The sequence below is a fragment of the Liolophura sinensis genome, chromosome 12 (assembly GCF_032854445.1).
Source record: "Liolophura sinensis isolate JHLJ2023 chromosome 12, CUHK_Ljap_v2, whole genome shotgun sequence".
NCBI classification, from domain to species: Eukaryota; Metazoa; Mollusca; class Polyplacophora; order Chitonida; family Chitonidae; genus Liolophura; species Liolophura sinensis.
Window position 1 is genome coordinate 21,450,941 of NC_088306.1, and position 19,768 is coordinate 21,470,708.

Below are 19,768 nucleotides of genomic sequence, written 5' to 3' on the forward strand. Positions count from 1 at the left end.
AATATGCAATAAAGCAATTTGTGTACCAGTTGTTATTTCGTCACTGAATTACTGCATGCTGATAACTCTCCTGTATTGGAGGAGAGAAAGATAAAGGCATCAGGCCCATAGAATCACAAAGCGATCTTAGACTTAAGTTTAAATTTCAGTCTAAAAATTTGGTATGTTCCTTTCCGTTATTTTGGCACCACATTGTTTTACAATAACTTCACCACAATTTACGTCATCAATCCATATTTTGACATTGTTTCATTAGAAATAACAATTTTAAAGTGATTTGAAATTTGACTTTGGTCCAAGGTAGCTTCTTGATCCCAGAGCCAGAACTACATGTAAACAACCTCTATCCCTTACCCAATGATTCAAAAGTTGCATTCAAAAATTCCAATAAATAATATAAATATGCAATAAATCAATTTGAGTAGTTATTTCATCATTGGATTATAGCATAATGACAACTCTCATGTTTTGGAGGAGAGAAAGACAAAGGCATCCGAGTTACATTTGGACAACACACCTCCACTCCTACCCCAATGATATAACCGCCCCATTCCAGAATTTCTAATCCCTCATACTACACAGTCACCTCCAGAAATTTTTCCACAGATACCAAAATTACAAACCAAGATCAAATCAAATATTTCACAGCTCTACACATCTTTGTGGATGTTTTTTCCTTTCTGTATTGCAACTTGGAGACATGTAAGATAATGATGTACCCGTCACTTACCTTTCCCGTGTCGCCAGGCGCGGGCTGCAGTGTAACAGACGCCGGCGCATTTGGGGGCAGCTGAAACAAATGTCACGATCATCAGCAATTCCTCAACAATTCTGACCATACCTTTATAGTCTCAGCAATTCAGCTGGAATGTTGCGAGACAAATTCTTTAACCCAAATATAAACAAAAGTGTCACCCATTTTTTAGGCGTATGAAAATTGATTTCTCTAGTTCATTTTTTGAATCGTAATAATTTTGATTGATACATGTAGCTTGCTATTTTTGCTGTTTACAGACTGAAATACTGCCCTGTTGTGGAAAATGACTGCTTCAATCTAATTTACTTTCTTAGAAATCACTCAAAAAAGCTGAAGATTACACCTTGCACTCTCTGCTATTTTACTAATAACTAACTTCAACTGTAAAGAACAACACTTGAAGAGAAGAAACTAAATGCAATACATTCTCATAATTTTGAACAAAAAACAACAAACCCATTCCAACCAAAACTCACCTCGAAATAAAATGGGTAAGCATTTGGACCAAGTTTTTTGATGAGCCTTTCCTGTAGCCGAGTTAAGGGTTTCTGCTGGTCCTTTAACGGAGGGTACACTTGCATGGACGCCAAAAACAGATCTTTTCTGAACGTCAGACCTAAGACGTCCAAGTCTTCGCGGCCGTAACGAAACGCTGCTAAAATGTGAGCGAAGACTTTTCTCTCCTTCAGGTAGTCTGGATCAACCAACACTACGCCATCTAGTGGAGGAAAAAAACGATTCAATTTTTACATCAGGGACGTTTTTACATGGTAGATCTGAGTACATATGTGGAACTAAAAACAATTTTTAAAGATAATGAAGTTTACTGAAGACATACATGGCTTTTCAACAATGCCTTAAGTAAATTTGTGCAGAAGATGCACATATTTTAATTTTGTTTCTTTTTTCAGATGAATTTGAAAGGAATCTATGAGGAGAGAGTTTTCATGTATTTCCATTTTAATGTTTCATGTGGACCATTATTTTTGGAGAATAGCCTATGAACTACTGCCCGCCCTGAATACTGTAAGAAATTTTTATCTCTTCTCTTGTAGTTTTCCCCTCAAAGCACACTAAAACTAAACATTACTACTCAAATGACACAACCATATTATCACTTTTCAATAGTTTTGGAGGCCAAAATTGACACATATATTTCAATAATAGTATTATGATGGCAAAAATCTAAATGTGTTTGATTTCCTTATACTTCTGCATTCAAAAGTTGAAGCTGCATCATGGTGTTGAATGAACAGGTAACAGCCAATTCCTTGAACCCACAATCTCTAGCTCTCAGAACTAGGTCATTCTGCAAGTCCCTCATAATTCTTATGCTACCAGGCTAAGAGGTGTGAAAACATTCACGGGAGAGTGGCAATAAAACTTAACCCTAGTATTTCTTGACTGCTCTTTTACCTCCTCTCAGCATGTTACAGTAAGAGGCAAAGCACATTTTTTTCGTAGAAGAGGGCCGAAGTCTGTCCTGCTGGCGATTGCTTGTCAAACCTAGACTCATTACCATGACAACCATGTGTAGCTTCTCTGAGTCAAGTTTCTGTCTGCTCTAGGAAACAGTTCCAGATTTTTACTTGATAGGCTTCTGCGTTTAGGTAATAAAATAAGGCAAAAACAGCCATTTACCACTAATGGCATTTTACACCATTTACTGATACTCAAGAGTAAATCACTTATATGATGTCTGCAAAAGCTTATAGGGAAATTGGAAACCGTAGAAACCAGGTAGTCACATTATATACCTGGTTTTTAACTGCTGCCTTAAAGCTTTACCTAGACCATAGATAATATCTCAGTGAACTATAAACTTTGCAACATCATGCTATGCTTGTAGAATGAACGTGTAATATTTAGTTAATCTGACTGTTAATAAATGTCATATATGGACAGACTCAAACGGTGTTTATTAATACATAATAGCAACGTCCGTTGTCATGGAAGGTGGAAAGGGATAGTCTGAGTGAATCACAGACCTCTGAATAGTCACTGACAAACTTTTGCAAGTCAATTTGACAATGAAAGACAACAATTAAAAACGTCAAAAAGTCATCTGAGCTATCAGCCCCATATGACCATCAGATGCCAAATAAATTGAGAAATACCCTGTCTCAGGCTGGGATTGAGCCTCGGACCTTGTACACTTTGTAGCTTTTAGGATGTTGCACATCTTGCTCATGTAACCTATGGTTATTTATTTATATTATATATTTGACTGGTGTTTCACGCAGTATTCAAGAATACTTCACTTATACAAGGGGCGGCCAGTATTATGGTGGGAGGAAACCGGGCATAGCCCAGGGGAAACCCATAACCATCCGCAGGTTGCTGACAGGCCTTCTCACGTGTAACGTATGGTACTTTATTATATGCATGTAATAACATGTAATATACCTTCTCCACCTATACACACTTTATAAGCACCTGATAAGTCAATGTTATATTACTGTATATGAATTTCAATACACCTCATATGGAATACAAATATATACACATATGTATTACCCCATCACCAATGTTTTATGATAATATGGATTACGAATACACACGAAGGCCTCCCATAACCGCAAATACAGTAACAAACACCAACAAGAACAAAAAAGTCCTGTACCGTATTTGCCTATAATATACACATAGATAAATATCAGAACACAAACAGTTAAATATGTTCTTCACACTAGGTCAAGCTAAGTGTAGCTACAAGTACCTCCTTATAACCCAATCTCTACACCCCCAAAAAATCTGTTTATTACGAGATTTGTCTGGTCACGTCTATGAGTAGCTGCGTGTACTAAAACAAAGTGTACACTGTGTACAGAAATTTCATGTCTCTCACACAAAATTAACAGCTGTTTATCAAAGCAAAGCTCTCTCTCTCTCTCTCTCCTCTCTCTCTCTCTTTCTATATATATATATATATATTTATTTATATAATTTATAGATATATAAGGGATTTCATATTCCTTGAAAATAACATGAAGTTTGAAACTGCAGTTGGAATATAACAGAATGTAGAAAGTTAAGAAGGCGTTTTATTATTTTTTTCCCTATATATATATATATATATATACTATATATATATATATATAAAGACACTGGAACAAGGTATAGCTAGATATTCAAGATGTTTCTTTTTATTATGGAAAAGGTAACTTTTTAATTTACAGATTGCATGATAACATTGTTTATGTCATGGTTGCCATATGGTTTTGCTTGATATGTTGTAAGAGAAATGGGTTACATGCAATTATAAGACTGTGCCCTTTATAAGTATTTTATCTGGAGGCTAATTATTCATTTATTTTCTTGATGGATGCTTCATGTCGCACTCTCTTTATGTCACACTCTATTTGGAAGAGATGTATATTCACATACACACTCCATCGGCCTATGTTAGAACCCTAGCTGTCAAGTCCATATTTAATGGCTGAATGCTAAGTATAAAAGTTTTATATTGAAATCAGTCTTACATCTGCTATTTGTCTCCTAACTTAAGATTGTCATCATCACAAAAAAGAGAAGGTGGAAAACAGACATGTGCCCAGATATACATTTCTGTGTAACAGGGTTTGGAAATTTTTCCCCCCTAAATAAATGGTAATAAATCCTGAACTCTCAAGGAAAATTAAGATATTTCAAGAATGAAGTAAAAGCTCACTGAATATTAGTGTGCAGCTTGTCATTTTCACTAAATCTGTTTAAAAAGTTTAAAGGATACAGGATACACTTTGGTTTTTTTTTCTTAATGAGCAGATTATTATGAGCTATAACATATATAAGTACAAACAAATTTGTCAACTTTCGCTTTGGGGGGTAAAAATGGCTTCAAGATACAGTTTTCTTAAGGCCCCAGCACTCAGTCCGGAAATTAAGTAGCTTGTGCCAATGACAACCAGGATGATTCCTCTTTAAAAATAATTCTGGAAAAAAGACTGAATGGGCCATAATTTTCTTCATGTTGCATAGAAACATAATCTTTGTTTTAGAGTTTGTTTTCATATATCCTTTAATACATCCAAAACAGCACACCAACTGAGACAAGATTATATAGTTTGTAATGAAAACCAAAATTTTAATAACTTATTAGCTATGACAAGCAGCTCTATAAATCGCTCTCTCTGTCAGTTGTTCGGTCAAAACATTGACATCTTATTTTTTAAACAAGGGCCATTAACGGGGAGCATAAGAGCAAGACGATATTAAACTTCACTGCAATGTTAGTCATTGCAGATTTACACTTGTGCAGCACATGGAATTTTTGGGCAATGACCTGGAATCAATTTCATGATGACCTGCACATAGATATAAACTACCATGGCAACATAATGCTTTCAATACTCGTTGCTATGGTAATTATTTAGATTTAACACATGCTCTGAAGGGCTATCAACGTTTCGTAAAAGCAACCCCTGGATTCCAATGTCCTCTCTGTGTCACAATAAAGATGTCATGGTCCCTACTCCCAGTGAGAAAATAACGTCATTAAACCAGGAGCAAAATCTTATGCCAGTTTGTCTGTTCTCATGACTTATTTCAATAAGATGACAACAAACTGGACCTATGTTTACCGTGAACAGCTGTTTACATGATAATGACACGACTAGCGATTGCAACAGAGACGGCCACACCGTGACCATGACTATACTGACATGCACATTCATTCGGCCATATTGATTTCTTGTATTTACCCGATTAACCAAACATTTATTTTCGACGTTTTAACTTAACGTCAACACTGGCCAGATGACTGCATAATGATATGTTTTCACAAACATTTATCCTGTGCTCAGTGTTTACAAACCTGTCAAAAAAACATCATGCCTGGTTTTCATTTCAAATCAAATCTAATTTGATATGTACCCTAATTAGCCTAGTGACCTTTCCATACAATAAATTTATTTCACTGGAAAACTGAGGTTTTCTTTCCTCCTAGTACACAGGAGGCTAGAACCAGCCAGCACAGGTGTGGTACTGAAGCCAAGGCACAAAATTTACACATTAATTTTGTGTTATCTGAAAAAGTTTTTTTTTTACATGCTTATACACATGTAGCATAGTAAACAACTTAAAATTTTGTCTTGATCTTAGAATGGTGTTTTTAAATGTTTGAATGCTTAGGGTATCACGTCGTACCAATAGTGTTTTGAGGTTTGTTTGGAAGATTGGATGACATCCTATACTGGCAAATTGTAACTCTCAACAAAAAAAAACATATAATATGACATTTATTTGCTTCTAAATACAGTATGCATTTTTTGGGGGTCAAGTGTTACGTCATTTTATACACTGTATGAGTTAAAGTAATAACTGCTTATGTCGAAGTGAAAATTTCTGAAGTTAATTCTGAAGTTGAATTACTCTAGTAATCAAAAGCATTAAACATGTATTTATATGAATCTTTTTCACATCAAAGAGGAAACTTGTCTTGTGGATTACAATGCTTTGCAGATCATATCTTCGTATTTTGCATTTTATTGTTATAATTAGAAGTTCCATGGGAACTGGAACCGGATTTAACGAGTTGAGAATGAAAACGTGTTAGTAAAAAGCCCAAGACTTTTTTCATGAAGGAATATACGTTATTTATTTATTTATTTATTTGGTTGGTGTTTTACGCCGTACGATGAATTTAATCAATTCATGCATGGAATTATTATGAAAATGACACCAAAAAATTATTTGTTTGTATCACTAAAGATCCCAGTTTCATAAAATTATGTAGATAATTTCTCTAACTCCCATAATTTTCTCAGAATGTTTTGAAATATTACTTGCAGTGGTGGTTGAAAAGGTCGAAGAAAAAGCTATACATATACAGCTATGACATATTACAACTATTACTACCAAGCCTTTATTCCCAGTCACCGTATTTACGCACACATAACAATGTAAGAAACAGCAACAAAACCCAAAAGCAACTAAGTACATTAATAATTAAAAAAAACACACAAAGAACAAAAGTCACAATCTACCAAGGAAGTTTATGGTTTCCAAGGGGTTTTTAACGCCATTTTCATCTCCTGCAACAAGGAATACACAAATGGGACAATCGGAGTGAGGGTTACACACAAATACATACACAAATGAGCTCATGGGTACCAGGTACCAGGGTGATAGAAATACGGGCCACAGGAAGCAACTTTCACAAAACTTTATAAGACACATTCCTTGTAACATTTTTCGTAAAAAAAAAAAAAATTGTCTGGGTTATGCTGCCATTTACGAGAAAAGTTACAAAAAATCTGACTCACACACTTTTGTGACAGTAGCCCCAGGTTAGACAAAGTCATCACAACATTTCGTGTACAATGTAAAGTACAAAATGACCAAAAACTTTCAATTCATTCATGATGAAGTTGCACATTTTGTCTAATACTGAGTATTTGAGGTGCTTTTACGTTTGCACAATATTTTTTGTTAAACTTGAAACTAATGTCTTGCAGACTGTTTTCAATGAAGATGTATTAGCGCATGGGCTTTCACTTTTAAAATCTATCTATTCAGTTGTGGATATTAATGTATTGACTGTATAGAGGCAAAGCGGTTACAAAACTTTAGATTTACAAGAAAATGTAATAGAACTTTGGTTTAAGCGATGTCTGGAAAAGAAATAGTTGCATGGCATTGTTCACAAAAGTATTACATACTATAGATTTTATTACATGTATGGATAAATAATTTATAATTCCAGAATTTTAGAATCACAAAAAATGTACTTGGCCATTCTGTCAAATATTAGACACTTTGAAAATCCTGATTTAGCTGAAAATTTTGATCACTGACTATCTTTTCCTTTAGGTTCATATCTAACAGTCAGCTTGACCAAGTTCACTCATTTATGTATATATTTGATTAGTGTTTCACACTGTACTTAAGTACATGTATATTTTACTCATACGATGGCTTTTGGCATTATGGTGGGAGGAAACCGGACACAGCCCTAGGATAATGCATGACCATCCACAGGTTGTTAGACTCACTTTATTATATTCTGTGACAGAAAAATCAGGTTGAACGATTGTTTTGGTCGAAGTCACAGCTTACAATCCATTAAAAGCTTACAAACTCTAGACAAACATAAGTCTCTGATACACAATTCCCCAGCTGTTCCATCAACACGTCCTGTGCGGTTAAGATATTGTCAAATGTCACCAGGAATCAGGTACTGTCCACTGTTTGCACGTCAAATACCATGATGCCATGGTGATGGATGGAGTGTCAAAAGATCTGCCCAGATACACACAGCTTAAAGTGCATGCAGGAATCAATCAATCACAATTTTAATCATGAAATTTTTAAAGAAGGTTTCTATGGCAACGGAAAGAACTTACCAATGGGGTCGGTGTGCGTCAAGTGGTCTATGAAGTCCCTCTTCCCTAAATACGTTGTTATCTGTAAGAATAAAAAAAGAATGCACGCAAATCAACAAAGGTTAATTTACCTCCCTTTAGAAACACAAAAATCAGCGAAAATCGAATTGCTCTTGGGAGGAAAAATGGCTAACATTGATAAGTGGATAGGAGACGTTGTCTGCAATTATCAGTCCGTGGTCGTGACCTCAGAATGGACAAGAGAAGTTCTGAAGAAGGTTCGGAGTTGGATTGTCAGGAGTATCTGATCTCATCCGAGCTCTCTTCGTCCAATCAATGTGAAACAGATACTAACCTAATGACTCGACTGTCTGGCTGACATGGCAGATGGAAAAAAAACCTATGGACACAAACTTAGACTTGCTGAGGGTCAATATCCTAATGTCTTCGATTACAGTCAGCCTAAAGGATTCCAGCCATAAAATCAATCTACATTTTCACAGGCCAATCTGACCGACACTGCTCCAACATCAAGGGGAAGATGTCTGCATCACGTGCTATCTTTTTCTTTATTAATCTTTAAAAGTTTTTACATGTTTAGATGTTTTTTCTTTCACTGTATTTGACCTAAAACGTCATCAATGACCAAGTCCCTCATTTTGCCTGATTCTACGAGTTTTTCACCTTAAAATGGTGTTTCAAAGGTGAGATTGGAATATCCTACTGGCAAAATGTAAATTTCAATATATAGCTACAGGTATATTCAAGGGTATCATGCATTTTAAAATTGATATGATTTAAATTAGGCTTATATATAAACCAAGCCAACCCAGTCAAAGACAAATCCTTGTTCAGGATAAATTGCATCCAAAAAATTTCGAAAAAATTTTTTTTAATTGGAAAAGTGTGTGAAAATTAAGATACTTTGTAAATCCATTTAACAGTTACATGTATTGCTCGTGACCCCATGTTTTTTAACAATTTAACTGCAGACTTTATTTCAAGTCAAGAAAAAGTCAAGGATAGAATTTTTCACTGACTAATGACATTGCTGCAAATAATATTTTTTTTTTGTTTCTTTGTTTGATTGGTGTTTTACGCATCCTCAAGAATACTTCACTTTTGCGACGACAGCCAGTGTAATGGTGGGAGGAATTCGGACATATCCCATACACAGTCTGTATTTCTTTTGAATGGAATCTCCTTACTACCATAGTTAAAATAAAAAATTTCTTTAGAAGTTTTAACAGGATTCATTTGCAATAGGTGTTTCATGGCATATAAATTCTCATATCCGCCACGGTACTAAAAGCTTTCATTTTCATGTAATGTGAGATTGTCTTCCATTACAACAGAAACATACCCACATAGGGTGAGATTTGTTAGCATAATTACTCATTTGTGTCTAGAGGAAGAAACAGCTCAGCATGAACAATCTCACTTCTGTACTGCCTCCAAAAAAAAGGGGAGCAAGGCAACCTGTTAATGTGGCAGTCATCTCCTAAGAAGCGAGAAAGTTGCTGGTAGCAACATGAAAACTTGTGGAAACCCTAGCTGTGACAAAAAATATCTTATCAGAAAAACAGGGCATCAATGTGTTAATGGATGATGGTAACTCCAGCCTGTATCAGCTCATAACTGAGTTATGCAAAAGCAGATGTGTGAAAGGGCAATCAGCTTGAAAAAATTTTTCACAATATTACGCGAAACACTGGGAAACCCCAAAAACGATGTATACATGTAGTTTATAAATGTATTTATATACTAAATGCTTTTCTGACCCTTCTCTAATCCTACACACTGCATGTATGCATTTAACCTAAAATTTTGTTCACAATTCCTGATTTTGTGTGATTCTGTCTGTTGATTTGAGAAAGTTGTTCTGATGTTTGATTGGAGAGCTAGTAGAATGTGTCAGTGAAAATTAAATTTTGAGGGGCTAATTTTTCAGGGCAAGTATAGTAGCAGACAATCCACCATTTTCTATTTATTTTCTTCAAGATTAAATTGATCACAAAGTCTGCCAATAAAACTGAATTAATTAATAAAGCAGTATTCCAGAAATATTATAAAAATATCTTAAAAATTCTACATCACTTATCAACAAAATACATAGCGAACAATCATCAGAAACTAAGCACTCATTTGGTGATGCCATTTTGCCATGTTATAGTTCTCTGGAGTGACATCACAAAACCTAGGAGTTCTCCCGTAACATCGTCCTTAAACAATGTGACAATGAGAAAATACAATGTCACATGGATTGCTTATGCTGGGAATAACTTGGGACGACATCTGGAATGCTTTATTCCTACTGGTTTTGGTCTCAGAATAAGATGACCTTTGCGGGCAGAAAACAAAGCTTATGCAGCGATGAAAACGACTGAGTGTCTGCCAAATACAATTATCGAATAAAATATGTCAATAATCTCCAAGATGGAATACAATACCTGAAAGGGCATAAAACAAAGCTTATGCAGCTATGTGAGCAACTGAGTGTCTACACTGAACATCCCTCAGGACTTAGTTTAGATACTCTAGCTAACCAGTGAAATCAACATATCCAGTCAGCATCCAAAAACACAAGTCCAGTGGGTCTGAAACAATGCATATAAAACACACTCTTCATGTAACATGGCACAAAACCATTGCCTCCAGTACCTAAAAACTTCATGTACTACGGCGCGAAACTGGATGTTTTAGTGAACATTAGTCAACCCTATTAACATTGGTGAGGGATGAATGATCAGAATGGAGTGATGACAGAGTAATATGAAAAAGCAACAAGAGTAGGGGGGGGGGGAGGGGGGGGGGGAAGGAACATCAACATCCACTTGTGACACAAACAAAAACGCCTGATACCCAACTAAAGAGTATCAGTTCTGTTCCATGTTCAAATAACTGATGTTTCTTTCAGATTGATGCTCAGTCACGGTGATGTTCGTGGACACAAGCGTCGTGTTTAAGAATCCTGCTCATCCTCGTCCTGCACGGGGTGTAAGCATTTGGCTTAGCTGGCTAAATCAACTTCAGGGAATTTACTAAACACAGCAGGACCTTCTGATTGATAACAGACTCTTTCCTTCAGATTTTGAGAAGATATTTTCATAGTTAATCTGACTTCGGAAAAATAATGCAAAGTGACTTTTCTTCAAGCAATGACTCTCCTGACGCAGTTTTCTCGCCAGCTCACCCTGACGAAGTTACTGCAGTATCCTGAATAACATGAACGCACTGTGACAGGGACAGCCGTTCTCAGTTCCCGGCTCATAACTGTGTGGTCGAAAACGCATCAGTTTAACACTTAAACTAACCACAAAATCCAATTTATTGCATCGATATCTGTCTATCCACTTAAAGAAACCACACTGACAATTGAGAGCTAATATGTTCCTTGACATGACAGCCAATTATGATGTGACGCTTTCAGAGCTAGTGATTGGCCAAGTTCATATGGGCTTCTACAACATGGCTATTCGGGGTAAATTGTCAGTCAGTGCCACATCCCCAATGCTGAACTTCATCTTCTCGGCTTTCAAAACTTTATAGAATTTTTTACATATTTTTCTGAAGTAACTGTGGCCTATATCATTTTTTCTATGTATATAGAGTAGCAGACTTTATGTTTACTTATTTTAAAAAAATATTGCTCTTCTTACTGGCCTACTTCAGTTGCAAGAGAAACTGGACTGAATTATTTTCAGAATTGCGAGAAGACTTGCGCAGTCTTAAGAAACAGAAGCGACACGATGTTTTTAACGATTTACAATGTATGATAGTGAATAAATGGAAATGGTAGGCTAAAACTGAAGTGGCCTGAAAAGAAAATCGAAACGAGTGCTGGTTACAAGTACAAACTCGGACACTTACAAAAATACTCCTGTCACTTGGCTTCACGCAATCTCTAGTGTGCAATCCCTAGTGTGCCTACATGCTGTGACTATCCAGGAATAACCCACTTCTGTGAGGTATTACTAGAGCCAATCGAAGTTTACCATTGATCGGACAATAATTTGTGGTTTTCACAACCTTACCTGAAGATTGATTTTTCATTAAGACAGCGTCAATTTAGTGTCCATGTAATATTACCCCTGTGGTAAGCTGAAATCAGCCGAGTATTCCCAAAGCTTGGAATTTGTCTTGATTTATCTATATATAGTTGCCCTGGATATCAAGTCATAGAGACACATAAAGGCAGAGAATAAAAACGTTTGCGTCATGATGAAATTACGTCCACGCTTCAGAGCACATGATATGGTGTTTTGGTACAAAGGCTCTCAAAATGATAAGTGTAATAAGTATAACAGAAATCTGTTTGATCTTTTTACCTTGTGTTCTGTGCAGTCAGAAAGTATCAAACTTTATTTTATCTGATCGATGATTAGGGCTCCTTTACCAGAGAGGTAGGAGTCAAAAATATCATTTCTACCAAAGATCACAGAGTTAGTGGTAAAGACAAAACGGACCATAGGCTTTCTGTGAATCAACCCAAAAGAAAAGGAGTGCCTTAAATGGTAACGTAATCAGTGCTGGTGTACGCCCTTCGATTAATTTGAAAAGTTTAACGGAAAAAATGATCTCCATGTAACTCAAGCTTCAATGCAGCTTTGAACTCAAGTTATTGTTTTATACTACCTGAAGAAGACAAAGGTGTCATTATTAGCATTTAGTCTTGAAGAGGCAAGGTTTGTTTTACTCATGAAAAGAGTTTCAATAATTACTTTTTTATTTATTTGTTATTGGCGTTTAATTTACATATTACACAAAGGCAGCCATTTCTGTTGTGCACTGCTTGGAGGATTAAACCGCTGATGAACACTTCCACAATCATTCTGTTCGCTCAGAAACAATTAAACAGCTGCAATCATTCTGTACATTTAGAAACATTTCAAAAGTTGCAATTAATCTGTACACTCAGATAAGTAGTCCAGTTGCAATCATTCTGTACACTCAAACAATTTAACAGTTGCAATCATTCTGTACACTCAGAAACAATTCAATAGTTGCAAATCAATTTGTAATGCTCAAAAACAATGTAACAGTTGAAACCACTCTGTACACTCAGAAAGTCAACAGTTGCAAGTCATTCTGTGCACTCAGAAACAATTTCACAGTTGCAATCATTCTGTACACTCAGAAACAATTTAACAGTTGCAATCATTCTGTACACTCAGAAACAATTCAATAGTTGCAAATCAATTTGTAATGCTCAAAAACAATGTAACAGTTGAAACCACTCTGTACACTCAAAAATTCAACAACTGCAAGTCATTCTGTGCACTAAGAAACAATTTCACAGTTGCAATCATTCTGTACACTCAGAAACAATTTAACAGCTGCAATCATTCTGTACACTCAGAAACAATTCAATAGTTGCAAATCAATTTGTAATGCTCAAAACAATGTAACAGTTGAAATCACTCTGCACACTCAGAAATTCAACAGTTGCAAGTCATTCTGTACACTCAGAAACAATTTCACAGTTGCAATCATTCTGTACACTCAGAAACAATTCCACAACTGCAATCATTCTGTAATATGTACACTCAGAAACAAGTAAAGAGCTGTAAGCTAAACTAAAAAACAAAGTGAACAGCTTACCTTCCCATTGGGGCTACTTTTCTTGAAAACTCTGTAGACAGAAAAAAAGAGGAACAATACAATCCTAATGGACAAGCAAAACAGCATTTTAAGCAAGAAAATTTGCAGAGACACAAATCAGATTTTCAGAGAGATAGAAGAAAAAAAATAAGTTTGAGGTGAATTCCTGACATTATTTGACAGCATTTCCCACATTTTCCAGAAGTTGAGGAAAAGAATAATTTTATGTTATCAACCAAGATGATCTGCGTTCTAATAAATGCAGTCTGGACTCGGAACATCTACCGCATCAAGCACGCAGCACCTCTGCCCCTCAACAGTGCATCATGGTTATGTACATGCACGCATTTATACTAACACATATCAGAGTATATTAAATATTGCATTTGTACATATGTATGGACATGTACATGTTCATACACCTGAAATGTGAAGGTATATGGGGGCAAAACATCTAAATCCTCTAAGTCTTCACATAAAAGAGCGGTGGAAATCCATCCCGCAACACGGAGGCACATTTCATGCACTCTGAGGCCTCCTACGTCGTCATATGGCTGAAAAATTGTTAATTACGACGCTTAACCCCACGCACTCACTCACTCTATTAACATACAGTGCTGCCTAACTAAAACACTTTTCATATAACTCTTATCCCTTCCAATAGACTTATAAAGCTAAAAGCCAGGCCAAAGATGTAACAAGATTACCTACAGGTACATTGTCTTACTTTGGTCTGACATACCATTCAGCATGGCAACGAGAGACTGGTCCCTCAACTATGAAGTAATAGCTGTAACTAGCAAATATATGTACATATTATTTTTTTACTTATCTGATTATCCGTGCGGTAATACACATGATATAACTCATGTATTATGAAGACGACATATATGTAAATACATCGCATGTATCTACCATGTGGTTTTTCCATGGTCATGGTGTTTGCCAAATACTAAAATACTTATGCAGTCACAACCCATAATGATCAACACTTTTGTAGGCAAAGTTTTATTTGATTTCCATTTCATATAGTACACTTTTTTTTTTTCAATCTTTTAAATTTTGGAAATAAATCCAGAACACTTTTGAATTGGTTAATATCATCACTTACCAACCCCATCAAATCGGGATGTAATGCGTAAACATAATGTTGTGGTTTGCAGCTGCAAGGGTTACTAGTATTACAGAATATATGTTGAATAACAAGGTAAACGTCCATGGTAAAATGCAGATGTAAAGTGACTAGTGTATGTGCACAATATCCCCTACCCCCAGGGCACCCGTCATCTGCCATCATAGATTAACCTTCAGGTCCCCTCCCCACACCATCCCCAGCTTCCCCTGGGGGATCGACCTGCAGCAAACATGGCAAACCTCATCCAGGCAATCCAAGATGGCCGCCTGGAGGCAGGACAGATCCCATTACTGTCCTCTTGATTTGGGCCCGAAAGCAATAAAATCAGAAGAGCTTGGGAATGAGTCGTGGTAAAGCGGGCGAAATGTCAGGGGTAAAAGGATGAGGGGCACAAGAGGAGACTGGGAAAGGGAGTATAACCTGGAGCCGTGACCAATCTACTCAGCTTGCAGGGCCAGCTAGCCAGCTTTGTAGCCAGAGTATGAAGCGCTCAGAAACCCAAAGTCTACATCATTGTCACAAGACAAGAGAGGGGATGCGGATTGAGGGAGGAAAAAAAAGCCCTACAGATGTAGAGCGACCATTTCCCCTCGTGATGGGGGTTTTAGTAGAAGATGAGCTGTGATTACATTTCACTTCCCATCCATCTTGTGTCGAGAAGAAAGTGCAAGAACAAGCCACCATACCATCTGCACAGTGCAATAAAGAGCAATTAACCAAGAATGGGGAAGATTCTACTTAATCTTGGTGATCAAAACAAGATTTAATGTCCGAACATGTTTCATCGTAAACACATCTCCATGTATGCCTTGGATTTATACAGTATATTTTTCAATCTTCATGTGTGTTTATATACATGTATACAGGCTCCTGTTGCTGTAATTTTATTCTGTTTTTTATAAAGAAAATATTTTTAGTGCTGAAAGCAATAAATTACAATTCTCATAAGTTTTAAAATATATTCTATTATTTTCTTCAAGAGAATAACAGCATATGACCTTTGATTCTCCTTCAGTTTACAACCACATAATAACCTGACTGTTACATCTGAGAAACTGAAGTTGTGAGGCCAGTGTAACTGTGCAGCCTTAAACATATCATTAAAATACAAACTTACTGTCGTAAAGATACACACATGTAAAAAACAGATACAGAACAACAATAAAGGTTGAATATATAAGGGATAAAGAGAATACACTTATAGAGATGGATGCACATACTATGAGTATACAGTTACAATGATTATTAATTTTAAAAAATGTATTATTCAATTTATTTATTTATTTATTTCACTGGTGTTTTATGCTGTACTTAAGAATGTTTCATTTTTACGACGACGGCCGTATGGCGGGTATGGCGGGAGAACACCGAGCAGAGCCCTGAGAAAATGCACAACCATCCGCCGGTTGATGACAGACCTTCCCATGTACGGCCAGAGATGAAGCCAGCATGAGCTGGACTTGAATTCACAATGACTACATTGGTGAAAGGCTCCTGAGATGATGCGTCTGGAACGCTAACCACCTTGGCCACAGAGGATTCCATTTATAATTAATAATGAATTAATAAATATGTGTATGTTTGCAATCATCTACCAGTACATTTGCATGTATTAATTAGGTTGATACACATGTCTGACTTAATCTGACTTACCTGTAATTAAGATTACCTGTAATTATGACTTCCTTCACATTCATATGTGTACATTAAAAAAAGATCCTTTCACAGGTTAGACTTCTTGACTCTTTATAATTACCGTAAGTTGCAATGTATATCACCAATTATCCTATCATTTATGCATGTGCAATATGGTCTACAAATATACAGCATGCACAATATGGCCTCCAAATATACAGTATGTACAATGTGCCCTACAAATATACAACATATACAAAGTTTGAAATGTGAGAAAACAAAATGTATTCCAGTGAAAAGCCAAAAACTGCACAAGCAAAAACTGCACAAGCTTCACACTGATTTATATTGAGAGGTTGTCACAAGATACAAGTACTAATTCAGCATAAACACTCAGACTTTTTCAGAGTTCATTTGCACAAATCAAACTTACACATTAGTCCTGCTATTAAATGTAAAAGATACATGTCATTTAATAGCATTACTAATGTATATTTATCTATTTATTTGATTGGTGTTTTACGCCGTACTCAAGAATATTTCACTTATACGACGGCGGCCAGCATTATGGCAGGAGGAAACCAGGGGAAACCTACGACCATCCGCAGGTTGCTGAGAGACCTTCCCACGTACGGCCGCGAGGAAGCCAGCATGAGCTGAACTCACAGCGACCGCATTGGTGAGGAGCTCCTGGGTCATTATGCTGCGCTAACCAACTGAGCCACACTAATGTATAAGTTTGATATGTAAAAATGAATGTATAAAGTCTAAGTGTTACAGAGAATTCATGAAGTGCAACTTGCCAATCAGGTCAAAATGTTCAGACGATAAATCTGTGCACACATATTTCAGATTCAGTTGAAGTCTCCACCAAAAAAAATGATCAATAAAAATCATGATCCGGGGAATGTTGTAAAATAACACATTAGATCTGAATAAATAAACTGAACAAAAAATGGTAACTCCAACAAAAAAAAAAAGAGAATTTTTACTACCGCATCTTCAAACAACATCACTTCTACACAAAGGCAAAGGTCACATGCTCAGTGTCTGCAAAATTTCATCAAATGTCTTGTACACATTTCTCTGATGACAGCCATATCAAACATTATTCGGGATGAGCGTGGTTTAATAAATGTCACTGTCATGCGAAGAGTGATAATAAAGCACAGTTCATTTCACCTTTCCTTAGCATAAGGATTCTGCACGGACATCATCTGTTGGTCGAATCATTGCATTACCGGCCTTGATAACCTCCCAAACAGGATGTAAGAACAAGGCCCTGACTCCGTGCCCAGCGTTGCGTAAGAAATTGGCACTTTACAGCTAAAATGGTCGTCGAGATTGCGGAGCGATGGTGAAAGCCATGCCCCTAGGGAACAAACCGACGCGAGATTGCATTTAACGCGACTACAAGGATGGCTGCCTCTGAATTACAGACCGGCCGTCAGTATGATACAAGCCTACTCATATCCCCAACTCCCCAACTGGTTTCCCCGTGTACAGGGATTTGTGCACGCTGTCCACATTGTGGGCTTATTGCTACATGTGCTTGCTACAGTTAACATTGGGCAATCTACTCCAATAACATTATTCCAAGGATGCATATATACTGCACAAAATGGCCGCCTCCTCTATGTGTATACTTATCCAATACATACATGTATACATGAAACAATAACAACACATATACAACGTGAACAATGTAAGACCAAAAAAGCAAAACTACACTCACAGAACATGTACCACGCATATAAAACATGTACAACATGTACCCGGTCGATGTGAGTTTAAGTCCAGCTCATGATGGCTTTCTCTCTAGCCGTACATGGGGAGGTCTGTCAGCAGACTGCGGATGGTCGTGGGTTTCCCCCTGGCTCTGCCCAGTTTCCACCCACCATAATGCTGGCCGCCAACATGAAATATTCTTGAGTAGGGCATAAAACACCAATCAAATAAATAAATAAACAAATAAATACAACATGTACCACACATATACAACATGTAACACACATATAAAACATGTACATGTACAACATGTACCACACATATACATCTACAACATGTACCACACATATACAACATGTACCATATAAAACATGTACCACACTTACATGTACACATCAATGACAGGTACCAGACATTCATCTACAACATGTTTAACACACACAACACACAACATATGCACAACTCAAAGCATGTACAACTTAACACAATCAACATATCATATCAGTAGCTCACTGACAACCATCATGCTGTGCTGAAGAATGTCTCACCATGCCATGGCAGTAACATTTACACCTGTGGAGAAAATACCTGGAGACTCTCAGAGTAACGCTAACTCCCCTTTGCCAAGTTACTAACCAACCTCCCCATAAATGTGCATAGATGTTTCCCCCCATGTCACCCATAGAGCGAACCTCAATGTGGTATGCATGTTGACCAACACATGCAATATTAGTAGGAAGCAACTGACCCCCAGGAAACTTCATGTAAGGCCACACTAACAGTTCTATGATCTGTGTTGACAATTTGTTTCCACCAAGGCCACAGGAACAGTTCTATGATCTGTGTTGACAGTTTGTTTCCACCAAGGCCACAGGAACAGTTCTATGGTCTGTGTTGACAATTTGTTTCCACCAAGGCCACAGGAACAGTTCTATGATCTGTGTCGACAGTTTGTTTCCACCAAGGCCACAGGAACAGTTCTACGGTCTGTGTTGACAATTTGTTTCCACCAAGGCCACAGGAACAGTTCTATGATCTGTGTCGACAGTTTGTTTCCACCAAGGACACAGAGAAGGCAAAAAAATATTAAATCAAAAAAACATGAGAATTTTCCAACCAGAATATATATGAGAACTGCTTTGCTGGAGGTTGAGTTGGTGAACATATGGACGCCCTGAGAATGCTGATTTCCATCAAATATTGATAGTAAAGACAGTCGGGCATTGTTTTGTTGATAGCCTATTCGAAATCTATGTGATATGAACATGCCATGTGAGGTCAATAAAATACTTTTATCACAGTCACCCTAATTATCAAAATATTCAAGGTACATCCAGACTGTCTTTTATGGGTCACAGGGTCATGAATATTTTAGTCGTTCACAACGGAAGCCCAACACGATGAACAACAATACACTGCTTTTAAGGCAGCAGTTAGCTACATGAAACCTAACCCACCTGGAGTTTTTTGTCCATGTTAAACATAGACAGGTTTTGACTACTTTGTGAGCTCCATGTAGAGGAAACTTCACTGTTATACCGGCCAGAAGTTACGGCAAAAGCTTAACTGTATTAGCTTGTGCCATGCAAT

At 36.9% G+C, this 19,768-nt stretch overlaps 1 protein-coding gene across 4 annotated transcripts in view; it reads right to left on the reverse strand.

Moving 5' to 3' along the window:
- Positions 1–19,768, reverse strand: part of LOC135478991 (beta-arrestin-1-like) — a 70,457-nt gene that overhangs the window by 12,397 nt on the left and 38,292 nt on the right. For 2 of the 4 annotated variants that reach the window (XM_064758690.1, XM_064758691.1), the window contains exons 2-6: positions 13,681–13,711; positions 8,101–8,161; positions 6,742–6,789; positions 1,234–1,475; positions 731–790 (exon numbers count right to left, since the gene is read on the reverse strand). In XM_064758690.1, the coding sequence (XP_064614760.1) occupies positions 731–790; positions 1,234–1,475; positions 6,742–6,789; positions 8,101–8,161; positions 13,681–13,711 (442 nt within the window). The remainder of the gene's footprint in view (positions 1–730; positions 791–1,233; positions 1,476–6,741; positions 6,790–8,100; positions 8,162–13,680; positions 13,712–19,768) is intronic. The other 2 variants (XM_064758692.1, XM_064758693.1) reach the window with 1 other exon arrangement.